This window comes from Stegastes partitus, unplaced genomic scaffold (genome assembly GCF_000690725.1).
Source record: "Stegastes partitus isolate 25-593 unplaced genomic scaffold, Stegastes_partitus-1.0.2 Scaffold30, whole genome shotgun sequence".
Classification (NCBI taxonomy): Eukaryota; Metazoa; Chordata; class Actinopteri; family Pomacentridae; genus Stegastes; species Stegastes partitus.
Window position 1 is genome coordinate 334636 of NW_007577761.1, and position 25785 is coordinate 360420.

At 41.4% G+C, this 25785-nt stretch overlaps 1 protein-coding gene across 1 annotated transcript; it reads right to left on the bottom strand.

Annotated features, from left to right (window-relative positions):
- Window positions 1-15235: 15235 nt before the first annotated feature.
- ndnf (neuron-derived neurotrophic factor) lies at window positions 15236-25498 on the bottom strand. The gene is made up of 4 exons (XM_008298833.1): window positions 25420-25498; window positions 19037-19231; window positions 18511-18635; window positions 15236-17364 (listed from the first exon to the last, which is right to left on the bottom strand). Exons 2-4 carry the CDS (start codon window positions 19228-19230, stop codon window positions 15968-15970), a joined length of 1716 nt encoding a protein of 571 aa, XP_008297055.1. The 5' UTR covers window position 19231; window positions 25420-25498; the 3' UTR covers window positions 15236-15967.
- Between the last annotated feature and the right edge of the window lie 287 nt (window positions 25499-25785).

Genomic DNA, 25785 nt, shown 5'->3' on the forward strand with positions numbered 1-25785 from the left:
GATAGATAGATAGATAGATAGATAGATAGATAGATAGATAGATAGATAGATAGATAGATAGATAGATAGTCAATATGAAGAAATTCTCTTTTCCCCCATTTCCCCTATTTTAAACCAGCTATGGGATATGAAAAATAGCGTGCAATGGTTTCTATACATCTGCATAATTTAACCTAAAGAAGCAAATCAGTCTAACTAGAAACTGAATCACAGCATTTGAGTTTGTATTGCTCAGCTCGAATAACTGAAATAAAAAATGTAATTTGAGTCATATAATTTGAATCCGTATTTTTTATATATGTCACAAGCCATTTTGTACACTATATTTTTTACATTAAAAAGTTTTGCGTACTGCATATATATTGGTATATTTTGCACATTGCATTTAAAAAATATTCTTATTACCATGCTTTCATTTCTCAGTAGGTCTTAGCACTTTTGTGAAGAGTTTTTATGCCAAAACTGTTTTATGTTAAGTGTTAGATGTGGGTTCTTATCTGTGATTGTTGCTGCTGTATCAAAGCAAAGAATCAATAATGTTTCTTTCTGTCTATCTAAGGAACAACTTAGGACTTAACTGCTAGTTAACCACTAGTTAATGAGTAACTCCATACAAGTGTTGCAGAGTAGCTTGTTATTTGTGTATAAGATTAACTTTAGGTTCAATGTTTGATGTTGCGCTTAGTTTATCTGCAACATAAATGTTGCATAATGCATACACATTACATAATAAAAAAATCTCTAAACGGTTTGAATCATAATGAGAGACTAACTTTACAATTAGTGTACCACTGCTCATAAAATTCCTGACATAAAAATTGCATCAAATTAACAGGGATGTTTAGAATTCAAGCTAGCAAGCTCATGCTAAAGCAAGCTAATATAGCATAAAGCTATTATCTCAACATAAAGTCAACTAGTTAGCCTTTTTAACAGATAATAACAGCACCTTTCTTATACTGTAACTATTATGTTACTGCTAACTATTATGGTACTGTATTAGATATGGTGAATACAATGTATCAGTGATACACATGGAGGGCGTCTTAGCCCATATTAGAGGAGGCCTGTTCCCCAAAATGTTAGACTGTTACACTTATGCATGTTACAAAAAAAATACAAAAAAGTATTTGCTATTTTTTGTTTCATAGATTAACCCCTTGAAAGACTCTCAAAATTGTGTGGGTATATTATTAGCCTACCTCTCTAACAATTTGTAACGCTTGTAATTAAGTTTGTTTTCTATATATATGAGGTACAGCTGCTTGGTAACACTTTACAATATGGTGCACAAATTTTGAGTAGTTACCAGCGAACACATGAGGAATAAATTGCTAGTTGACCAACGAGGCTAACAGGTCCCATATTACCTAATAATATTATATTATTATTAGTGAATGACTATCTGTGAATCAATCATGCAAACCCTGTTCATGGATAAAATTGATGAACTCCCAACCAGTCAATGAACATAATACATTTAGGAAAGACTCATTCATTATTTATCATTTAAAGATTAGTTATTTTATCATGTGCATTTCAAGTCGTGATAAATAACAATGAGTAAGGATTCCCTCATAACTTCATCTTTATTTTATGATGAATTTGTATGCCTTCAAGCAAAGTGGGGCATCTTACATAATGCTCTACTTTGCTTGAGGGGAAACAAGGAGAGTAAAGAGGTCAGTGTGATTCACAGATATTCATTAACTTAACAATGATAATGATACATTAATATTGTGTTTTCCACTGTGACTGTTTGTAATTCATCATTGTCTATTATGTAGTCCTATATAATCTATAGATTTTTCAGGACTTAGTAACAATTCTCTGACCATCAATTCATCCATCACTATTTCTTTGTTAAATATTCATTGCCAATCCGTACCTACTATATAAAATTTTATTAGGAGTTATGAGGAGTTACTCATTAGCTAATGGTTAACTAACACACTCATTTATTCTGCAGGTAACTACTGAAAATGTCTGTCCCTTGTTGCAAAGTGTTACTAAAGAACCTTGTACCTTTATTATCCCAGATTTTTGGTTGCTTTTAATTGTTTGTGAAGCGCTTTGTAACATTGTTTCAAAAAGTACTATATAAATACACTCACCGGCCACTTTATTAGGTACACCTTGCTAGTACCGGGTTGGACCCCCTTTTGCCTTCAGAACTGCCTTAATCCTTCGTGGCATAGATTCAACAAGGTACTGGAAACATTCCTCAGAGATTTCGCTCCATATTGACATGATAACAACACGCAGTTGCTGCAGATTTGTCGGCTGCACATCCATGATGCAAATCTCCCGTTCCACCACTTCCCAAAGGTGCTCTATTGGATTGAGATCTGGTGACTGTGGAGGCCATTGGAGTACAGTGAACTCATTGTCATGTTCAAGAAACTAGTCTGAGATGCGCTGCTGGAAGTAGCCATCAGAAGATTGGTACACTGTGGTCATTAAGGGATGGACATGGTCAGCAACAACACTCAGGTAGGCTGTGGCGTTGACACAATGCTCAATTGGTACTAAGGGGCCCAAAGTGTGCCAAGAAAATATCCCCCACACCATTACACCACCACACCACCACCAGCCTGAACCGTTGATACAAGGCAGGATGGATCCATGCTTTCATGTTGTTGACGCCAAATTCTGACCCTACCATCCAAATGTCGCAGCAGAAATGGAGACTCATCAGACCAGGCAATGTTCTTCCAATTTTCTATTGTCCAATTTTGGTGAGCCTGGGTGAATTATAGCCTCAGTTTCCTGTTCTTAGCTGACAGGAGTGGCACCCGGTGTGGTCTTCTGCTGCTGTAGCCCATCCGCCTCAAGGTTCGACGTGTTGTGCGTTCAGAGATGCTATTCTGCATACCTCAGTTGTAACGAGTGGTTATTTGAGTTACTGTTGCCTTTCTATCAACTCCAACCAGTCTGGCCATTCTCCTCTGACCTCTGGCATCAACAAGGCATTTGCGCCCACAGAACTGCCGCTCACTGGATATTTTCTCTTTTTCGGACTATTCTCTGTAAACCCTAGAGATGGTTGTGTGTGAAAATCCCAGTAGATCAGCAGTTTCTGAAATACTCAGACCAGCCCGTCTGGCACCAACAACCATGCCATGTTCAAAGTCACTTAAATCACCTTTCTTCCCCATTCTGATGCTCAGTTTGAACTGCAGCAGATCGTCTTGACCATGTCTACATGCCTAAATGTATTGAGTTGCTGCCATGTGATTGGCTGATTAGAAATTTGCGTTAACGAGCAGTTGGACAGGTGTACCTAATAAAGTGGCAGGTTAGTGCAAATCTTAATTTTATTATTGTTGTTGTTGTTGTTGTTGTTTTATGCACCTTAATACTTTCTGAAATTTTAGTGGGTTGAGGTGGATAAAGTTTCAATATGGTAATTTAGTCTTTAGTTCTTTACATAAAATCTTCATCTTTAAATGAACTCTGTCACATAGAAAAGAGAGGAGTTAAAACATACAATATCCCTCATCAAAAAGACAGAGTGGAAGTACAAAGCAGCAGAAAACGAAAAGCAATATGCAAGTATCTCATAAGTGTACTTGAACAAATGTGCATATTTGCAGTCCTCTAATGGATTCACAAATGTTCACAGGATAACAAGAGTTTATTCAGAATGGGCTGGCTAAATGAGACCATCAAAAGTGTCGTTGGAGAAGCTGTTAAATTTGTTTTCATTGGTGGAAATGATACAGTGACATTTTTATATTATGTTTTCCCATTCTGTATTTACTGTATGACAAAGTGGTTTAGAATGGGTTGAAATATACAGAGATTAAACTTCTTCAAACAAAAAGGTGCCACTTTAGGAGCCACTGATAAGCTACAGCAGTATGAAAATTACTAAATAATATAGAGGGCAGTTATTCCCACTGTGACACATCTGCGTGTTGCTGTAAAATCTCCATTAGAGAAGCTCTAATGCAGTTTACAGGTCGAGTGTAGAAAATGGATGTACCCGTGTGATCACCATTGCAAACGCCGACCCATTAATACTTGCATTTTATTACACAGGAAATTGTTGCACTACACCAAACGCATGCATTTCACACAGCTCGACACAGCAAAACACTTGCCATCAATTTCCTCATTCACCATTATCCTCAGAATATTGTGATGTTCTGTGTGTTTTGGCCCAAATGTATCTGTTCTGTAATTCAGAAACCGCACTGAACCAACAAACAGTAGAGCAGAGGTCTGACAGACCCTGTCAGCCTGAAACAGTCCACTCAGCAGGCCAGAAACCACAATTTACCAACAATTGGAGGCGGCTGGGACAGATGGTTCATCTGGCCTGAGGCCGGATGCTCAACAACCCTCAGGATGACACATAAATCACGACTTAACGGCAAATAAAAACCAGGAAATAGGTGGTGTCGTTCCAGTAAAGATGACGACTACCTTGTTGATTATTTTGTTAATGCTTTTGTTAAAACCTTTGTTCATTGCTAATATAATTAAACAATTAAAGTATGTTTTGCCTGTTTAATTCATGTCTTCTCTACTCCATGTCATGATGAGATCATATTTCGGTTCTTTTTGTCAGATTTAAAATGTCTTATTTTTGAGGGTTAAAGGTAAAGTTTGTGATTTCAAAGAGACATTGTCGATATTTAGCTAGTTTGCTTATTTAGATAGTTGCCATGTGTCAGATTAAAAACAAATTCATGGTTTCCACATGACTCATGAAGACTTTGAAAGCAGACTGCGGATGTGCGTGCAGTTCTGTTCATGTTACTAATAGGTTCAGTCTGCTATAGTGAAGTTGTATTCCCCCTTATATCAAATATAAAAACAACCGGGGGATCCCATGGATGGATCTGAAAGGCTGTGACTTACTGTATTTAGAGGACGCAGCAGCTGGTTCCATATTGGACTTGAGCAGTTACATATTGTCACATATGTTATTACTCCTGAGGTGTCCAGAGCACAGTGGGCAGACATGGAGATTTCAGAACTTCCTTCTGTTGGGGCACCACTGATGGAGACCATGTACACATTGAGACACCGCCAATGTCTGCAGCAGCTACTTCAATTACAACTCCTTTAATTATGAATTTTAAAGGTGTGGATGACAGAGAGTCCCTTCTCGCCGTGGTCACAAATTTTAGCTGCACATGGACTTCTGCAAAGGGGTCCATACAGACCGTTGTAGACTTTGCAGATGATTAAATTTGTCAAAAGCTTTTTCTCCCTAACTAGCCTCCTTTTCCCAGGGTTCTGTGCATGAGCATAAACATGGATAAGTTTCCCATTTATAGAGCCAGGGTTGTGTATGAACCCTAGAGTATCTTTTTTCAGCACACACAGAAAGGACAGCAAGGCGAACATGAGAAGACATCAGATGAATCTTACAAAATCGAATCAGAATTGTTGACTTCACCTTTAACACTCGACCAGAACATGGGCTGTTCTGTTTCTTTACCTACAACATACACTTTTTTCCAGTAGAATCAGCGCTCCTGTGCTACTCAAGCACCAGTTTAAAATGTGCATAACCTCAAAAATGATCATTTAAAATTGACTCAAAGTTAAAAAAAAAAAAAAGAAAAAAAACTACACATTTCAAAAGTAATCATCATTTCCGCAGGCTGGGAAGATGGAGTTCAAACTAGATTGTTTCAAAAGAGACGCATGACATTTCAAATTAAAAGTGTTTAAGTAATGCCAGATGATGTTTTTTTTTTTCACTGACAGACTGTTAACTCTAAACACTCGGAGATGGATGTGGCTTCACAGAAACCGCAGCTTATGAAGATGCTGGTGTGAAAAAGTTGAAGCTATCAGGCCACAAACAGACTTCACAATATCTCCATTATGTCCTTTTTTTATCTGCCCTCACCTTGATTTGTTGACTTTCACCCTGCAGAGAGAGATTAGCATCATCTCTAATCACTGACTGTTTGTGTACATTCTGTTTAAGAACACCTCTTCAGCAAACGTCTCCCCTCTTTAATCAGCAGTGTGTCAGTGTTCTGTTGGTTTTGTTTACTGTGTTTATAACTTGTGTTTATGCCAGCGGCTTCCTGTTGTGTTGTGGCTCCATGCCCAACTGCTCCATGATTGGTCCAAATGACGAGCGTTGGTTGACAATTACAGCAAAGACTGAATCATGATGTACATGTTTACATCGGAGTCAGTGAGCTGCTGTACTCGAGTGTCTCCGCTGCTATTTTTAAAGGGTTTATGCTTCAGAATGGAGGTAAACACATCCTTCAAGAGGGATTTTTCCTCCCAGGCAACTATTGTATTTGAGATGCTGTCATCAATGCCCCGGAGTCATATTCCTGGTGTATTTCAGAGAGTTAAGCCACAGGAGAGGGTTACACTTGGGTGACAAGCCTGATCACGGCACTGAGAGGGTCTTTGTGTGCGTCCGCCCCACCCATGTCCTTCGTGGTCCATTTCTGTCTCCCCTGACCCTTCTGTCAGTGCCTTGGCCTGTCGGGGCAGGACGATTAAATGTCATGACCCCTTTTCTCCTCTGTGCCCTCTGAGGACCCTCCAACCCATTAACTTTCACTCAGCTTTCACTAAGATTCCTGGGTTATCCCCACCAGCTCTGATCTCCAACACCTGCACAGCAGACACACAGAGACACACAGAGAAGTCTTCTCTTAAAGCAGGGCACTCATGGCAAGATGAGATGATAATCCAGATTAGGTCATTTTAAGATCACAGAGGATCTGTGCTGGTCTGGACAGATCCTTTTTGGGTGTTGAGACTTGAGCTTGAATTTAGGCAAACTGGGCGTCCAATGTTTAATTAGGACAATCTGAACATCTTGTACATTGAGCTGGAATCTGATTAAGTCAGCCCTTAAATGTTTGATACAAAATATTTTGCATTTTTCCAGAATCAAAGTCCCACTTCAGTCGTTGATTAAACCCCTAAAACTAATTATAAAAACATATCATATCATATTTCAAAGTTCTTTTTTTCATTAATATAATCCCCTCCTGCCTTAAAGTGGCTTATATGTAATTCTTCACTATTGCATCCTCTTGAATGTGCAGGTTATGAAGTTGCCACCTTTCTCTCCACTCACCCTTCTGCTCATTGCTGCAGCTCGAGCACACCAGCTTACTAACAATTTTGTTTAAACACTGTAAAACTTCTCAAAGCAACACAATGGCAACTAACCACAAAATGATCCTGAAGACAAATAAATTCAACAAAAAGTCCCACCATGCAAGTTGACAGGATTAGTTTCTTAAGGTTTGTTTCATATGAAACCCAAGAAATCTGAATCTGTAGTTTTGAGACATCGATACACTAAAGTTTCAAGGTGGTGTTAAATACTGCTTTTGCCAATTAGGTTTCTTCGAGAATCTAAAAAAACACCATATTGAAATGTTAACAAGGTAAAAACACTGGATTTTTAACTAGAGAGCCTTTAAAACAATGCATAGTGGTGCCTAGAGCTAAATGCTAATGCTAATGTCATTGGTGATACAAGGATAAAAAATTCCTTTTCTTGGTCTTGGTTTAGTGTGTTGTCATGTTCGTATTAGCGAATGAGAACATACCATAAGTAAAGCAGAGATGAAGGCGTGCATCATTAGTTTAACAGGTATTTGCTCCTGTTGTAGCATTTTTCCTTGAAGATTCTTTTTTTTTACACTTTTACCTTTAGTTCAGTCTTGAAAGACAAAACATGTAGGAGAAACATCTGCAGTCTAGAAAGACAAAACATGTAGGAGAAACATCTGCAGTAAAGGCCCATCCAGCTGAAAATCCCAATCACTTGGCTGTCGGGTCGCCTCTCCTACAGTAATGTGACCAAAGTTATTACAGTTCATCCTGAGGGGGACATGAATGTCCAATCAGTCCATTATTTTTCTTCCAGATACTTTACTCACACAAAAAAATGTGAACTTCATGGTGGCCCTGGAATCAGCAGATTTCAAACCTTTAGGATTCATCCTCTGAGCACCATCAATGTCTGTGCAGGATTTAATGCTTATGCAACCAGCCCAGTGAAAAAAATTTAGTTGAAAAGACAGTGATCACCAATGAAAAGACGTTCAGAACAGACTCAAAAATGAACGTTTTCATGATGTGAAGATGCTGATTTAGGAGTCCACATTTAGACCACATTTCACTGCTACTTGCAAGCATTTCCATCCTCTTAAATCTGAGCAGGCATCATACTGACCTTGCTATTACTAACCCACATTCTATGCTATTGAGCTAACCAGCTGTTGCCGAGTTAAATACATGCCACAGTGTTGTACTGCTTATGTTGGAAGGGCAGGAGGCATGTTCTATCTTTGGAGTAGTCGAAGCTGTAACCCTTGCAGCAGTAAGCAAAGTTTCTTATTTTGCATTAATGTGTACAAATTCTCCCATTATGATGTAAGCTTCTTTTTGGCAGTGCACAGCCCATGTAGTTCTTTATTTATAACATTTTATATTAAATGTGTTGTCATTGTGTCTTTGTGTAGACTAGATTTCATCCTGTCAATGCAGAATGTATTCTTTTTTTTAGCCTATAGTTGAACAAATGATCAAAATTATTAAACACATCTGTGTTTTGTGACTTGTTGATGCGTTTTAGCTGGTTGAAAAGAGGGTGACAAAAGGTCTTAGACATCCAGACTAAATATTATTCAGTTTTCAACTAGAAATTAGTGCTGAAATCCCAGTTGGTGCTGACTGGGTGTATTATAACCTGGACAGCGGTGGACCAAACAACTAAGCAGGCCTTTCACACACACGGACAAAACAAAGCAATACGTGCAGACAGCGATGCATGAAAGACTTACAAATCTGCCATTTAATTATTTTTCTTTAACCAAACCGAAACATTTGAATGATCAGCCCCACAGGATCAAGACTTTGAACGTGAGCGTACCCAGCCCTGGAACGGAGCCACTCAGTGGCTGAGCTGCCAGTGTAGTCTCTGAGGGCCAAAAGCTACAGAAACCACATTTAGGACATGCTGAAGGAAAGGATTGCACTGAAATAAATACTTTCAGAGTTTCTTTTTTTCTAAGTAAATATTTTCACTGGGGGAAAACCTCAGTTTGGCAAACATACAAATGGTTCCATACAAGATTTTCCAAATGGATGTGTGCATTTTTCTGAAATCTCCTAAACCTGATACTGTAGATTGAGGGGCCAGACCACCTTTTGTTTCATGTTTCACAAACCCCCGCAGTCCTTCACCACAACTCCCTATTTCAAGGCTGTCGCTGAATAGCCAGCAAACCATTTCCTGAAGCTCCGAGGTCACTGGATAAATGATGTTTTCATTTGACAACCCCAGGTCGCCACTGAAGGAGGGTCTTCAGAGGGAGCCTTTTGAAATTACAGTACTGATGAAGCGTGAGAAATTACAGGCACTTAGAAGCGATTTCATGAGCACAAGAGAGCAGGGGGGACCACCCCTATGCAGCTCGGTGCAAGAGGGAGCGATGGCAGCGAGTACACACACACATACATGTGCACACAGCTAATACATCCACAAATCTACATCCACAAACAAACAGAAATCTCATTCAAGTGCTGACATATCAGCACCAGACTTCCTCCTCCAATATGTGGCATCCAATTTGATTAGAATACTGACCTTACAGTAAAATATACAGCAGAATTCAGTGAAAGTCATATTCAGGAGCCAGCAGTTTTTTTCACTGCTTGAGTTATCCATTTGGAGATCGTCTGGGACGAGCAATGCCCAAGGGCCACTGGTCCCTCTCCACCCTTCCTGGGAATGGGCTGTGGGTCGGGATGGGTTTGGAGGGAAGCCTCAGATTTTTTTGCCTGGCTCTCTGCTAAATCAGAGCTATGTAGAGCTGGTTTGGACCTGAGCCTCAGTAATGATCTATCCCTGGAGCCGCTGAAGTGGAATCATTTTCATCACGATCCTCTCCTCTTTACTTTCCTGCCGGGGCTCCCTCTCTGTGTGCATGTGTAAAATTTCAAAGCTTCATAATTTCATTTCTCACTGTTTACTTTGGAGATTTCTGAGACACTGCACCAGTGTGAAGCCGAATCATTTAATTTAACCAACCCTCTAGTATAGTACCGACCCCATAGATGGCAGGAGCCCTTCATTCAGACCTTTTTACACACAAACAGTGTTTCCCAGCTTTCCTCCACCACAGAAGTTACCCTCAAAGCCCTCCCAGTGTGTCCGTCTGTTTGCTGTCTGTCTCTGTTTGGATTCTGTTCGAGCCTCTGCTCTCTTTTCTCGATCTCTGTCCAAAAGTGTCACTCAGCCCTAAGTCGAGCAGCAAGTGCATTCACGCACACATACACAAAACACGCTCACAAATGCCAACTCCTAAAACCCTCATAAAGAGAAGAGGGTGGTGGTGGGACTTCTGCTACAAATTAACTGCTGCAAGTCAATGAGGCACGTCTGTGACATTACATAGTTTCTGTAACATTTCTTCATTTTTTTTCTCCCCTCCAGTGCTCCATATTGACTTTAATATATGAATAATGTTTCAATATTTTGGAAAACTCCCTTTCTGTTTGTTGTCCTTGTTGAGAGTTAGGTGACAAAAACAACACCGCTCTCATATCTGCCAGTTAACCACACAGCTAAAGCCAAGAGACGAGTTTGTAGCCCATAAGGACTGTAAGCAGGGAGAAACAACTAAAATGTGAAACAACAAGCTTAAACACACATAATAAAACAAGACAGCATGGTCAGTGGCAAGTTTTAGAGGTGTAGATGGAAAAAAACAGCAATGTAAACTATAGATAAATAAACAAAGCTAGCAGATAACTGAACCATACTGCACTGTTACCATAGACTGTATACAAAAAATGCATGTAGCCACAATGACCCATTGATTTGTGGAATACTATTTTGAAGTCTCAAGTTTGAAATTTGGCCATCATTATCTTTTGAAACCAGATGTAACAAGTAAGGAATGAATCTGACTGAGAACTCAAGGACACTACACACAGGCAGTCCTTCCTTAACACATTGCCTAATTTATTGTCTATTTTCCTCTTAACAGAAAAGTAATTTCCTGAGAAACACAGTTCTGTATTTAAAAAATTTGAAGCAAGCAACTCAGATCATAAACTCATTCACTGAGGTAATATATATCAAGTAAGAAGTAGTGTCATTTTCTCATAGACTTCTGTACAATTCTTCTTCTTTTTGCAACCAGAAGGGTCGCCCCCCGCTGGTCAGGAGAAACAATGCAGGTTCTAGTTCAGACGAGGTCGCTTCGTCCATCATTTGTATGCAGTCTATGATCATTACAAGGACCTTGGGGCCAGTTTACCTCATTAGAATGTAGCTATTATAATGTTCTGAATTACACCTGTACTTTTTGTGCTAATAACTGAAGTGAAAAATAAGGTATAGCTTAATATTTAATAGACATGGTGTCAATCTTGTAAATTAATTCTACAAGAAAGCAAATAAGCTTATTTCCCCAAATGTTAGACTATAGTTTAATAATGACATTATTCATGAATTATGCTAAATGACAAGAATTGCAATAACAAGATAGCAAAACAGTGAGGCAAACCACTTAGCTTAGCTTAGAGAGAAGACTGGAAGCAGAATGGTAACAACACCCACCTGTAAGGATCTCTAAAGTTCACTCATTACAGTCTTTATCTTGTTTGTCACATTTGTACAACAACTGAAGAACAAGTAAGTCAAAAAACTGACTTTTAGACCAATTAAACAACAGCAGCATTTGAGCACAATAGCTACTGTGCAGCACTATTTGTGCTATGCTAAGCTAACTTTCTGTTAGCTGACTGCCTTTAAAAAAAAAACACACACACACACACACACACACACACACACACACACACACACACACACACAGCTGTGTAATATCTTGTAGATCCACTCATGCCACCAAAAAGGTTCAGACCCTTTGGGGGTATAAATGTCCTGAGGTGCCTTTCACTGGGATGTTGGTAGTGGATCCTTTGGGTTCTGTGGGTTCAGACATAAGACCTTTTTGGATTGTTTTTGTTCCAGTGCATCCTGTAAATGCTCGATCAGATTGGGATCTAGGGAGTTTGTAGACTGGGTCAGTGTCTTGGCCTCTTTGTCTGGTTCTTAAGCAGTTTTTGGAATGGGACACACAGTCCTGCTGTGTGGGGTCACTGCCATCTGGGAGTACCACTGCAAACCAGCAGGGGGGTGTGCTTGGACTGTAACAATGTTTAGTTGTTAGTACATGTCAAAGCAACAGCCACAGCAGAACATTGAATTTTCAGTGGTTTTAAAGTTGTGGCCAGGCAATGTAGATCTTCTCATCTAATTTTCAGCAAGAAAGCCACTAAGCATGTCTCTTAAAATGCTTGCAATTTATCTAAAAGATTTCTAAGATACTTTTGAGCTCAGACATCTAGCTCTCTGTGGTGGAGGGTGTATATTTGTGCAAACTGTCTAAACACCACTTAGATGTTCTGACATATTAAGTTAGTCAGCCACAGCATTGACAGCCTTGGTTCAGTTGGGGTGTTATAAACAATTTCTTTTTATTTCGATCGATCTAAATCTAATCTGGTGCCAAATAGAAGGAATCAAACCAGGAGTCTGAGCGGGCTCTTCCGTGCACTGCTGTGATTATTCCACCACTTACCGAAGGCCTGCATGTCTGTCTCCACTCCTCGCCCTGCTCCATGTACGCACATATATACAAAACTCGTACATCAAAGCCCTGCACTCATTTCCACGCGAAAGATAAACACAGGGAGCCCTGCAGATGGTTAGCACTCAGATAGAGGTTTCTCTGTGTGTTCATGTTTGCATGAGTGTTTATGAGGGGATCTCCTGAAGCATGTTGGAAAAACAGAAGTATCTGTACATTTCTTTCCATCCCACACCTCTGGAGTTGACCAGAGAGCAGGAGGTTCTTTAACGCTTCACAGGAGATATTATTCACACGTGTAGCAGAGTATGTGAGCAGAGTTGGCCAGCTTTATTGGTGGCTCTTTAAAGGGATATCCATGACTCTCTGGAAGCTTCTCCACATTATTCCAGGGCAACAGCAGGTTAATGGAAGCCAGGTGGAGCCTCCCTGCATTTCCTCCGACCAGGATCGCTTGATTGACAGCGAGCTGCGGCGATGAATCGGAGCGCAGCTACCCAGAATCAGGGTCGGGATGGAAACATGGCAATTCTCGAGCAACAGCTGCTTTTCTTGGCCACAACAGAGACAGGCTTTCCGTTCACCTGAGACTACTCAGTACGTGTGGACATGTGCACTGAAGTGTGTCTGGCTTTTCTCTTTGCTTGTTTGCGGTTAACTGTGTCTAACGGCTAAATAGTGTTGCAAGTCAACCAATTCTTCCAAATTTTGAGTCTGTTTTTTTTAAAGGGAACATGCTTCAGAAAATAAGTGGAGATGAATAGAAAGATTGCTTCATAGATGGTGGTCTGTTCAGTCTCACCTGTTCTTTCTGAATGGTGTCATTTCAGAAAATATCCTCAAAAATATTTAACATTTTTGATGAAAGTCACTTTTTTTTTGCTTCACCACCTGAGAATCACTTTTAGTTTCATATAGCTAGTAGCTTATGATGGCTAACATGGAATGATTATTGCTCATATTACTTACTTTATCAGTCTGAATTTAACATTAAATTATTCCTAACACTACGTTGATTGCTGAACATGATAAAACAATGTGGCAGTTACACAAAATCAGCAAACTGACTAAGCAATGTCAGCTACATCAATTTATCTCAGCAACTACAGTTTCTGAGTGAACTGACAAAAACACTGTTTTATCAATTAATATTCTACTTTTGATTTGTCAGCGGTGGATAATTAGATACGGTTTTTTCTTTCTTTCTTTTTTTTTTTTTTTTTAAAAAGTGTGTGTTTCGTTTTATTTTTGAGAATTTTATTTAAGTGCTACCACAAGTTATGTGACATTAATTTTTCCAATTACAATTATTGTAAAGCTCCAAGGGGTCGATTTTTGTGGTTTATTAATGATGGTGATTTGACAAACATTGCTGCTCTCTATGTCAATAAGGTACATGGTGAGTGAGGGTGGGAAGGAGGCAAAGAGACGGATAATAAACTAAATACAAAATGCATAGTACTGATTGTAATTTTTTCAGTTGTTTGTCAGTCTGACCAATGCATTGACATTTATAGATACATTTATCTCCTTTATTTGTGATCTGGTCATTTGGAATGCCACTCCTGTGTATTTTTGTTTAAATATCAATAAGACATTGATCACAAAAAACAAAAATTATGCTGGTCGGTTTCATTTATGATTGAGAGAAAGCGTTGCTCTTAATGTTATTGTTGTCTTGGAAAAGTGTCTTAGTAGCTGGCTCTCTGTGTTAGATTTTATCTATTTGTGTTTGAGATGCAAATTTTTGACTAATATTAGACAATACAAGGTCATATTTCCTGGGATTTACACAGACCGAGTATGTACAGTGTTATTTACAGCAGAAATGATGCAAGAAGTTTTAATGCTACACCAAACATTTCTGTAAAAGGGCCAACTTTTGCCAACGATCACTGCACATTGTGGATCTTTCCTTATCATAAATAAGAAGATAAAAACAGCAAAACTATTTGTAAAATTTGATAAGATATATCAGTACTGATGGCCCTGTTGAAATCAGACACAAATAACATTTATCAGACCTGTTCCTCCAACCATTATGACACTGATACTGTGCATGTTTTTATTTATGAAAATGCAAAATTCTTAATCGACCACATCCTGCACCTCCACAGTATTGTGTTTCATCATCGAGGAGATCAGTATGCACAGCAGCAACACTATGTTTTTATATAAAAATACAGATTACAAGGGGACTGTGTAAAAAAAGACGGTCTGTACTTCCAGTGCAAACACAAGTTCTTAACTTTTCTGTACTTGTTTTTGTGAGAGCAGTTCTAATTAGACTTTTCTGAATTTATTATTATACAGAACATGAATAGTTCTCCGGCACTCGAAAGAAGTCCGCAAAGATCCACATACCATAGATCTATGGGAATGCCCGCCAATGAAACAACTCGTATTTTCACCTCATAATTCATCTTGTTTGTCTTTTCTTGTCACAAATCATTTTTAGGATCATCGTTTTAGATCCCTTTGCGTATCAGGTTCTACTTATGCAACCCTAATTTAGGTGTCTGAGTCCTCAAACGCAATGCGCAGTGTGCTCTTTCATCTCAGGGTTTGTGATGTTAACGGCTTGGCAAAAGAACATGACACCCAGGGTGACACAGGGATTACTTGTTCTATATTTAGTCTTTATGTACATGAATATTGGCAGGACAGCTCTGTACATGTGACACACGCACACACAGCGATACAGTGATAATAACACAGATCTCCAGCACAGAACACATTTACAAGATGGGCTCTAGAGCAAACACTGGCTGAGATACGTAAGGGAATGTCTGAACTACGACAACTTCCTCGTAAAACTGGAATCTTCTTGTAACAGTTATTATTGTCATCAATAAAAACAGACGATCGAAAAAGAGAGACAAAAAGTATAAAATAATTTAAATTTCCTCCTAAAACGCGTGGTGAATATGCAGTGAGAGATCTATACAAAGCGGGCAGCTACCGCGTCCCCTACAGTCAACGTGATTTGTAACTGTAGGACGAGACAAATATGACAGACAAAAGCAAGTGTCATGCAGCAACAAAGAAACATACGAGATGAAAGATGATCTTGTTTGAAGTTCTGCCTCCCCAGTGGCAACACGATGTCAAGATGACAAGCCTGGTAACAAAGCACCGCACGCTATGGGCCACCCAGACGTGCCACGATGAAATGTAAACATAAATATACAGGTTGATATCTCTCTCTACAAACAGTTCAGTCACTGCCACAGGCGCATCAGCTGTGTGAGTAGTCAGTCTGTATACACTCCTTAGTAGAATATCACTTAGAGTTAAATAAACTTATTTAATATATATATTTATAATAGATTTATTCTTTGCAGAGTCATTTAGCAGTATTTCCTTGTTTTCACCAGTTTGCTCTGGTATTTCACTGAGTGACCACTGTGTCCCACCACGTAAACGTCCAGCAGGTAGGTCTTGCCTGGCTCCAGACCTGTGATGGTCTCTGTGGTCACAGCTTTCTGCAGGTTCGGGCTGTGGAAGTACTTGCACAGGACTTTTTCTGACTTCCTGCGGGTTTCTGGCCCAGCGCACTGATTTTGTTCCCGGCGTCGCTGCTCCTCGCCATAATTATCGGCCACCTCCTTGCGGTAGATGCAGTATTTGTTGCGGTCCTGCGTGCCCAGCCAGGCCACGGTGACAGAGGAACAGGTGCGCAGCTTGTCGAAGGCCTTGATGCGGGTGTCCTCCGGAAGCGAAGGGAAAGGCTGTTTGCTGCTGGGTCGTGTGGTGGCGAGCACCTTCAGAGTGGAGGCACCTTTCCTGCTGCCTCGCAAGCGGATCAGGTACTTGGCTTTTGGCTTTCCCCGCAGCTGGAACTGCCGTACGCCCTCCACATTTTGAGAGAGCAGCAACTTGCCATCGCGCCTCACCTGCACCTGAACGGCGTCCAGACATGTGTGGACAAACAGAGTGACCCTCTGGTGGGAAGACACAGGGGCGAAGCGTAGAAACTTGCTACCTTTTCTCTTGATGAAAACATCCGATACTTTGCCGTCCTTCAGCTCCACCGTCTTCTGACGAGCTTCCTCTTTAGTGCGGGCGAAGGTTCCTACGTAGGCCGTGCTGGTGTTGGTGGCAGAATTCACAGCAAACACATCAAAGTAATACTGTGTGTCTGGCTTCAGGTCTGATACAGTGAAAATGTTTTTATTGCCAATGCACACCTTCTGAATGTCTGACGCTTTAGGTTTGGCTGCGTACGCCCGTGAGATCTTGTTGCTCGTGAGGCCTCGGTCCTTGCCAAAACCATTGTCAGAGGGAACAAAGCCAAAGTGCACAAAGTCAAATGGGCTGAAGTCTCTTCCGGGCTTCGGAGCAAGCATGAAAGCATCATCAGTGCTCATTTTAGCCTCAGCAGCGCACATGCTCTTGAAATTGTGCTCCTTGTTGATCACCACGCAGTACTGCACAGGCTGACCCATCAGGGAGCCCGTTGGCGTCGGCTTCCAGGCCAGAGTGACGGTGGTGCGGCCCAGTGCGGTCACATCCACACGGGGGTCGTAGGGCAGCTCCGGGTAGGGCTGGTCAGACTCTGGAGTCGTGGTGGCGTACACCTTGAAGTTGCTGTCTTTCTCAGTGGACAGCAGCTCCAGCTGGTAGAGACCAGAAGGCGTACTGGTGGCCACATAGGACTCCACGTCGTTACCCTTGTAGGTGAAGAGCTCCGTCCCCTCATCCACCGTCACCTGCTGCTTCTGTTGGTCCAAAGGTTCAGGCTCTCCTGGAAAGCAAAAGCAAACAAGCACAACATGAGCTCTTTGCACGATACGAAATCCAAATGGATTTTTCCAGCTTTGATAAATATCTGTAGTCATGACCTTTACAGTATTTTTCTTATTTGTCTTTGATGAAAGACTTTCCAGCCAAACTAACAATGTTTAATGATATGAGGTCATGATGATGCTTTGCGAGCCTCATGGACGATTAGCCCCCTCACAAGGCAGCCATGTTTTCACTCCAAACATCCCCAAAGATCACAGGCCAGCATTCACTTGGCTTTTCCGGGGAAGTTGTGCTACAAAGAGGCGCCTTGTAGTTTCTACGTGAGAGAGACAGTCTAAGCTGTTACCCTGGCTTGAGCAAGAAACCATAATATTATGTTTGTCAACCAGAGAGTGTGCTCAGTGGTGTACTAAAAATTAATGCTCAAAGATTTACTCCCACTAGAGACATTTAGCAAAAAGGGCTGCAAAGGCAGGAAGAAGTTCACTGGCTGAACCGTTGCTGCACCACATCTTGTGAAGTCAGACTGGCACTGCGTGTGTTGGGTTCAAATTTGTCATTATTCTTCCAGTTCAGGATGAATTCTTTTCTCTTGAGGCACGGTTAATGTCTTCAACAGTTTAACTACCCAATAAATCATTTTGGAATATTTGATCTGACAAGAGCACGGACACACACGCAGGTGCTCGTGTATTGACATTCAAATATATGCTCACATCACACATCTACGCTCGAAACCGCTGCTTTAGTCATCTGGCAAGATCTGCTGTGCTGAAAGGACACCCTCCAGATGGAGAAAGTTTTAATGTGAGGCAGAAAAAAGAAAAAAGAAAAAAGCAGAGGAAAAGAGGAAGGAGCACAGACAGAACAGTAGGATTTACCTTAAGAGGACCAAGACAGCTTAAGTAAAGGGATGCAGCGGCTTTGATTCAGCAGACTGGAGTAACTGAAATTATAGACGTCAGCTTGGGCTGAGGCAGACCTCATAAGTGGTCAGACTAGACACTACGCCTGTGACTTAATTAAAACCCACCAAAACACAAAGCCTAACATCACTGCGTAGGTTAATTGTGTGTGGGGGATAGTGATATTTCCACGTAACATGTCATTAACCTCTTCCACTGTTGCCTGATGTCAATTATACCTGATCCCTCTCCGCTGGCCTCTTCTGGAAGCTCCTGTAGCGTTAGTTTCCACTCCAGAGGAGCATCACAAGGTGTCACGGTCACAGACAGGGGTGTGTTGTCTTCTTCCACCACAAAGTAGTACCTGTGGAAATAATAGGCCCGATATGAGCATTCGAGATTCACAGTTTGTCCAAAATAACGTGTGGAGTAAATGCATGAGCACACTGCATCTGTAAAGCTCAGACGCACTGTGGTATTATTGCACCATCGACCTTGGTCTCTCTCCTTCTGAGCTGTCAGACTTTCTCATCTATTATTTAGTTTTTGCATCAACAAAAGAGATCCTGTTTCAGAGCAACATCTGATGTTTCCTATCTATTTACAGTAAGTGGACATCAACAGGTTGAATGTTTACCTCAATGAGTGTTATGAATCAGTCAGCAGCTCAAGGTGGAATTAACTCATTTTTGCAGCCATGCAGACAGTTCTAATCACCAGCATTATGTCATTCATTCAGTCACAGTTTGTCTGCAGGGTTCCTACCGTTTAGACGTGTCCCTGAAAAGGTAGCCGCTGATCTCAGCTCCGTCTGGTATGACCGAGGAGTCGTGGAACAGCGACTTGTCTCTGATCTGCATCTGAAAGAGGCCTTCATCTCTCGTAGGCAGCTTCTGGGCCACAGATCCGAGCCCCAACAACACCAGCAGCACCGCGCTCCAACCTTTACACTGCCTCATTCTGAAACACAGGGAAATGACAACAGTTTAATATGCAGCACGCCCTAAATAGAGTTTTGTCTGATTTTTAAAAGAGATGGTTTGACATTTAATTAATTTGTTTTCTGGCTTGTTGCTGGATGTAAAGATACCTCTCTGGGATCTGTACAGTAAATATACATCCAGTGGCCAGTTGGCTGAGCCGAGCATAAAGACCGAACAAAGAAAAACTGTTAACTTGGGAATATTCAAAGACATACATGTGCTGTACTTATAACTTGTTATAACTCGTTCAGTTAATCCACACCGTTTTGGGACAATGAAAGCTCACAACATTTCTCTTAAAACCAGCTTTTCATTTTTGCACTTTTTTGTCGCTCTTTTGGCACAGATAAAAACAGAATGTGCTGTATTTTTTTCCTATATGTTAAGCTAACTGACTCCTGGCTCCAGCTTCATATTTAGCATGACGGTGGTATCAATGTCAAAACTTTACTTTAAAGCCAAACATGATATAGAACATACTTTAGAGAAACTGGTAGGCATTTTTAACACTGGACTAAGCAAGGCTAACTGTTTCCCCTTGCTTCTAGAGTAAATGCTATGTTAAGCTAAGCTAATCAACTACTGGGGCAACAAATCTAACAAACATGTTTCCTCAAACATCTGATAGTAAAAGTTGAAATACTGACATTGATAAAAGAAAAATAGTTTCATTTATTTAACATTATGACAGCGCCAGATAGACTGCTTTGACTGTTTCCAGTATTTATGCTATATTAAGCTAATCGCTTGGCTTAATATTTTGCATACATCATGAGATGGTATCAATTTTTTGCTGCCCGCAAGATATCCAATAACATTTTTTCCCAAAATGTCAAACTATTATTTTACAGTTAAACCAAACAGAACTGTATTACAATTGGAGGGAAAACAAAAAGCAAACATTTGCTGGCTTTATTGTTTCCAGCATTTATGCTGTGCTAAGCTAATTGAATTAAGCTCAATATTTAGCATACAGACATGAGATGGTATCAATTTTCTCTGCCAACTCGCCTCAAGAAATCCAATAAAGGTGCTTCTCAAAATATTAAACCACTCTTTTTTTTTCTTTTTTTTTTAAAGTAAAATTCAGATCGTTTGCTTCCATTGTTTCTAGTTTTTATGTTATGCTAAGCTAAATGGCTATGGGTTGCAGCTTGATGTTTAAGTACACAAGCATGAGAGATATCATTTTACTCATCTTCTCAGCAAGAAATTAAATACCAGAATAACTAATTGGTGCTTTAGTGTGCTTTACAAATGAGCATAATTGACTTATTTCAGTTACAATGTGAGCAGAATTTATTTATTTTTTTACAAGGAGGTTCTGCATAGCTTTTTGTAATCTCTCCTTTCATTCTGGCATTGGCTAAAAACACAAAAACTCTCCCTAATGAGTTATAGCTATTTGGCATCCCTTAGTTTTGGCAACATGCATACAGTGTTTTTATGGGATTCTGCTTTAATTTTTTTCCCCGCAACATATTGTATTTCAAGCTAAAATGTGCTCTCTTGCCATGTTTCCCTTTCAGTTTTTGCCTTAATTAACATTTAATAGGAAATCCTGATCACAACACAATCACCATCTGTGAGTGAATCAGAGAGCGAAAGACAAAAAAGTGAAAGGAGTGAATGAGAACCGCGGGCCACAGAGAGAGGAAGGAGGGATTAGATTTAAACAGGAATGTGTGAAGGAAAAGACATTGCTTGGCGCTCCGGGGGAACCACACAGTTTCATAAAACGCTTAATATAAAAATCCCCAAATCCGTGTCATTTAAGTTTTATTGACGCTAATATAGAAATGTTTGGTGGTGCCGGCCACAGTTGGAGCCATGGCTGAGGACGAGGTGCAGCTGAGAGCCTCTCACGTATCCCCTGTCTATTGATTTTGCCCCATTGATTGCAGCTGATGGGAACGCCAAATCCCTGGTGATTTAATCAGTGTAATGATGGCAGATTAGCCAGATACTTTACTGCCATTTACTGCAAGCGAGATGGTGTCCTTTTAATGACCCCTCTCCCTCTCCCTTTCTCCGCTCACCCTCCCTTGTCTGTCTCTTTCTCTTGATCACAGTTTTTCATCAACCAAATAATCTCTTTCACACTTGTGCACACACATCCATCCAATTCGGTTCCTCTTTGCATGTTCCCCTCCTTCACTACCCTCCCTAAGCAGAGACAGATAAGTAAAAACCAGAGGCCCAAATGAATGTCCACACTGCAAACAAACGTCATTTCTACGTTATGATCCGTTAAAAACACAAGCAGGGGGAAAAAGTCCTTGACAGCTCCTGTCAGTGTCTCCGTCTCTGCTGTTGTCTGAGCCCAGCCTCCCGTCGCACCGCCAGACTTCAGAGAGCAAAAGGAAAAGCCGCCTAAGTGGTACTTTGAGGTTTGACTCACACAGAGGGTGGAGATCCTTATCGCCTCAGCTTGTCTCATTCCACTTCAGAAACGTGTCAGTTGGAACAAAGACGTGTCTATTAATACTCAAGACAGCGCTGAGGTGGTATGTGCAGAGCTTCCCAGAGCTGTCTTTCATTCCAACATCCCCAAAACACCACAGAGACACAGCCAGGGCCTCGTCCCCCCAGCCAGCTCTGTCCACCACACTGATGTCATTACACATAATGTCTGCTAGCGCTCGCACAGTCAGGGGTTTTATCACCGCTGTCATTTGCACATTTGATGTGTGCCTTCAATGTGCTCCTCACATGTGACACCGCTGATTTAAACCCTGTGAGCTCTCCAACTCCTGCCACTGAAGCACTCAGTTCCCTCGTCGCAATATACTGTACGCTGCAGGGAGATGACATCTGAATATTGCTGGAGCAGTTGTACTGGGTCACTGCGGTTGCACGGAGCATTGCAGAGTCAACATGGTCACACAGCCTGCACTGGATCTGCTTTTACACGCGGCCCAGCACCATTCTCATGCCACAGAGTTCCCTTACCAAAATAACACAAAAAGAAGAGGGCTGCATCTGGAACAAATAAAGTCTAATGTTTAATTAGAATGGGGAAGAGTGAATGATCGCGATTTGAGGAATGGATAATTTTAAGGCAAAGTCACCCGCAATCGTGTCAACTTTGTTTTGCCGTTGCGTTTTATCTGTTTATTTATATATTTATAGGTTTTTGTTTCACTTTTACTGGGATTTGCCAACTGTTTTGGGTAGAATGTGTTAACTGGCAAACTGCGGAATCAAGAGAGCTGTGTAATAGCATTAAAGGACGAATGCAGCAGTTTACTTTGGAAGAAAATCGTCATGATCTTCCTTCCCATGGCTGTCTACTTGCCACATCTACAATATCAGTCTTAAACAGAAAAAATAAATAAATGCAAGAAAAATGACCCCCACTTCCTCTCCATTCCTGCATAATGTGAGGAATGGCATCCCATCAGTTGAATTTCTACTTTAACAGCTTTGACCCAGCTCTAATTTGGGGTCATTACAAGCAAATCATGTGCAAAGCCAAAACAAAATGTTCACACTTTGTATTTACATCTCCCAGATGGATGCAATCTTTTCAGCAAACTGCTGCAAAATTAAGATCAATCATGATCCGCTGAAGATTAAAGCAAAAAAAAAGTACAATTACATGCAACAATACAATCCGAACTTCCATCCACCTGGTCAGTTCTGTGTGCACGTGTGTGAGGAGTGTATTTCCAGCAAGAACATACTAATTATAAGCTTTCCATGTATGGCAGCGTTTCTGAACACAAGGCGGACTGCGTCCACGCATCCCTGGTTGCGTCGTGCACGTGTGCACGTATGTTCTCGTGCACCAAACTGCCCCTGACCTCCCCTTTCTCCCCTCACTTTGTTTAACCGGCCTCTCCCCTCCTTCCCTCCAGCTCCTTGTCAAGATGGATAAGCCTCCTGCCTGCTGCCACATGGAGCTCATTAACCGGACGGGAGGGGAATAAAAGACAGTTTAATTTCAACACAAATAAAGAGACATTTCGGATTCCACCCAACAAGACGCCTGGCGAGGGCTTCGCAGGACCTGAAGCCTCTGTGTGTTTTCTTTAAGGGGAAGTCTGAAGGCAGATTTATGGTGGGTCCTCGGTAGCGAGCTCCATCACCGCTGTCACTTCAGGGCCAATATGGGGATTGGAGTAAGTCGAGTATATACGGGAGGGGGCCGGAGCCAAGGATGGAACCACACAGGACCTGGACCTGTTCTATAGGCGGGCCAAACCAAATCAGGTCTGGTTCTCTTGGACTGCTTAAACAGCTCATTAATGAATTGGTAGAGACTGTGGTGAAGGCTCTGACCCAAGAATGGAGACTTTTTTTTTTATTTTTTTATCTGGTATGTGCTTCCAAACCATCACATTCCTCCGCTCCACTCTGTGTATAAGTCTAAGTCATCACTCAGGACCTGTCACCTCGCCATCCACAACATCACTCACAGTTTGAGTTTCTGAGCAAAATCCACATCAGCAGAACCACGAAGGCTGGCACAACAGCATCATGGAAAGGAGAGGTTCTTTTTTTTCCCCCCTCCCCTCCCTCTGCATCCTGGAATGCCTCTATGAGGAGGGTCGCTTTCTGCGTTTTCACATAGAATTGAAGGAGAGGAGGGTGGTGGTGGTGGTGTCTCTGACTGATGTGCTGGCATTGTGGCTGCGAGGGGTGATTATAGATTACAAGAGAAAATGCCCCCCTCATGGGAAAGTCATCCACCCACTGCCCATCATCCGGGGCGCACGGGCCCGGGCTGCGTCGTGGGAAATGAGTCAATCATGATCCGTTATGTTGTGCTTGGAGGGAAGCGGGGAGCACAGAAAGCCTGTTCAGCAGCTAGTGCGAGCTTCTTGTGTCCATCTGAGGGAGCATAATGAGGGGCTTTGGAAAGCGAGCGTGCCCCGGGGGAGGGAGAGAGAGAGCAGGAGCGCATGGAGAGGAGTGAGTGTGTGTGTGTGTGTGTGTGTGGATATGATGAATAATTTAACAAGGAAATAAAAAAAAAAAAAAGTTGCGCCCTTAATCTTCCACCACTGACTCTGGATATGTGACAAAAAGGAGGGGGCAGCGCGGAGGAGACTGTAGATACACCGCTGAAGCCTGTCACTTTCTCCAGGACGCAAACGGGCTATAGCAACACTGGCGGAATTCTTTCAGCCGGAGAGTTTTCATATGCAAATCACGGTTTAGTTACGGTATGCGACGCAGACCTTCCCATTTTAAGACTTTTTTCTTTTTTCCTTGTTGTTCATGATTCATTCTCCTGAGAAAGTAGAAGAGGGAGGCAGTGTGGCTTCACCCTGCTGCTAAATACAGTTATTCAAATCCCCACTCCGGGTATGTCTCTCATTAAACACCGACTGAGAGGCTCTCACATGGACCGGATGAGGAAAACAACTCCCAACACGAGCTAAACTGTCATCAATCTGCCTTAGAATTAGTTTAATTAAAGCAAGCGACGCGATGGCAGCTCAAATACATCCACATTTTTCACTGATATTTAAAAAGTACATCTTCATTAGGCGCTCCATTCCGGTCCGATTGGCTCTTACAGGTGCGTAAAAGCACCCGTAAGTGGCAGGACGACGGTAATATTTAGCAAAATTAGATTCCACGTGAAAAACTGAAACAGATAGAAGTGTGTGTGGAGCAAAAAGAAAGAAAACAACACGTGAGGAGTTAGAAATACTGCGCGTATTGATAAAAATCGCCTGTATTGGGTGCCGTGTCACCCCTGGGAGCATGGGAACTGTCCGGATCTCACATAAGCATGAGGATTTTTCCCCCTAAAGTTCATCACCTCTCCGGCTCATACGCAATCCAAAACCCCCAAAAATAACCTAAAATTAAAAACGCATGCGAGTTGAGGCTTGATTGAAATGCGTTTGAAACTTTTAAGTTCCCGGAGTTGTAAAAACCGCAAAAACCTCTCCTTCCCCTTCTTTTCTCTCTCTGGCAGACGTTTCAAAGGCGCTGCTTCACTCGGGGAGTCCGGCTCTGAATTTATAGGGAGCTTTTTTACGCACAAAAATAATAAAAGCTTTAGAAAAGTTAAAGAAAGAATATGAAGTTGTTTTTTTTCTGAATCCCGATCAGGCGCAACCTCTACAAGCCAGAAGTAAAAAAAAAAATCCTGTGGGGTGGAAGAAAAAAAAAATAACCAAAATCTTTTACAGGAGACAGTCTTACCTCTCGGAATATGAAAGCGACGAAGTTATCTGAAGGATGGCGCCTCTTGTTCTTAAAACCACTTTGAGAGAATTTTGCACACACAACAAAAAAGAAAAAAGAAAAAGAAAAGTGCCTTAAAGCGATTTAAAATAGGGGGGAAAAATGAAAACGCACGTTGTCCTCTACAGTGTCCAGTAGTTCCCTCAGTTTTCACTTCTATTGTTGGTGCCTATCAATCGGATTAGGCGACAGCTCTGGTGCGTGTTTGCAGTTTTCTTGCGGATTTAACTGGTCTCTAGTGGGCAGGAGTGTGTGTGTGAGAGTGTGTTTGAGTGGGTATCCCGAGTGCTGGCAGTGCGTCCCTCCCCTGCCGCGCCGCTGCTA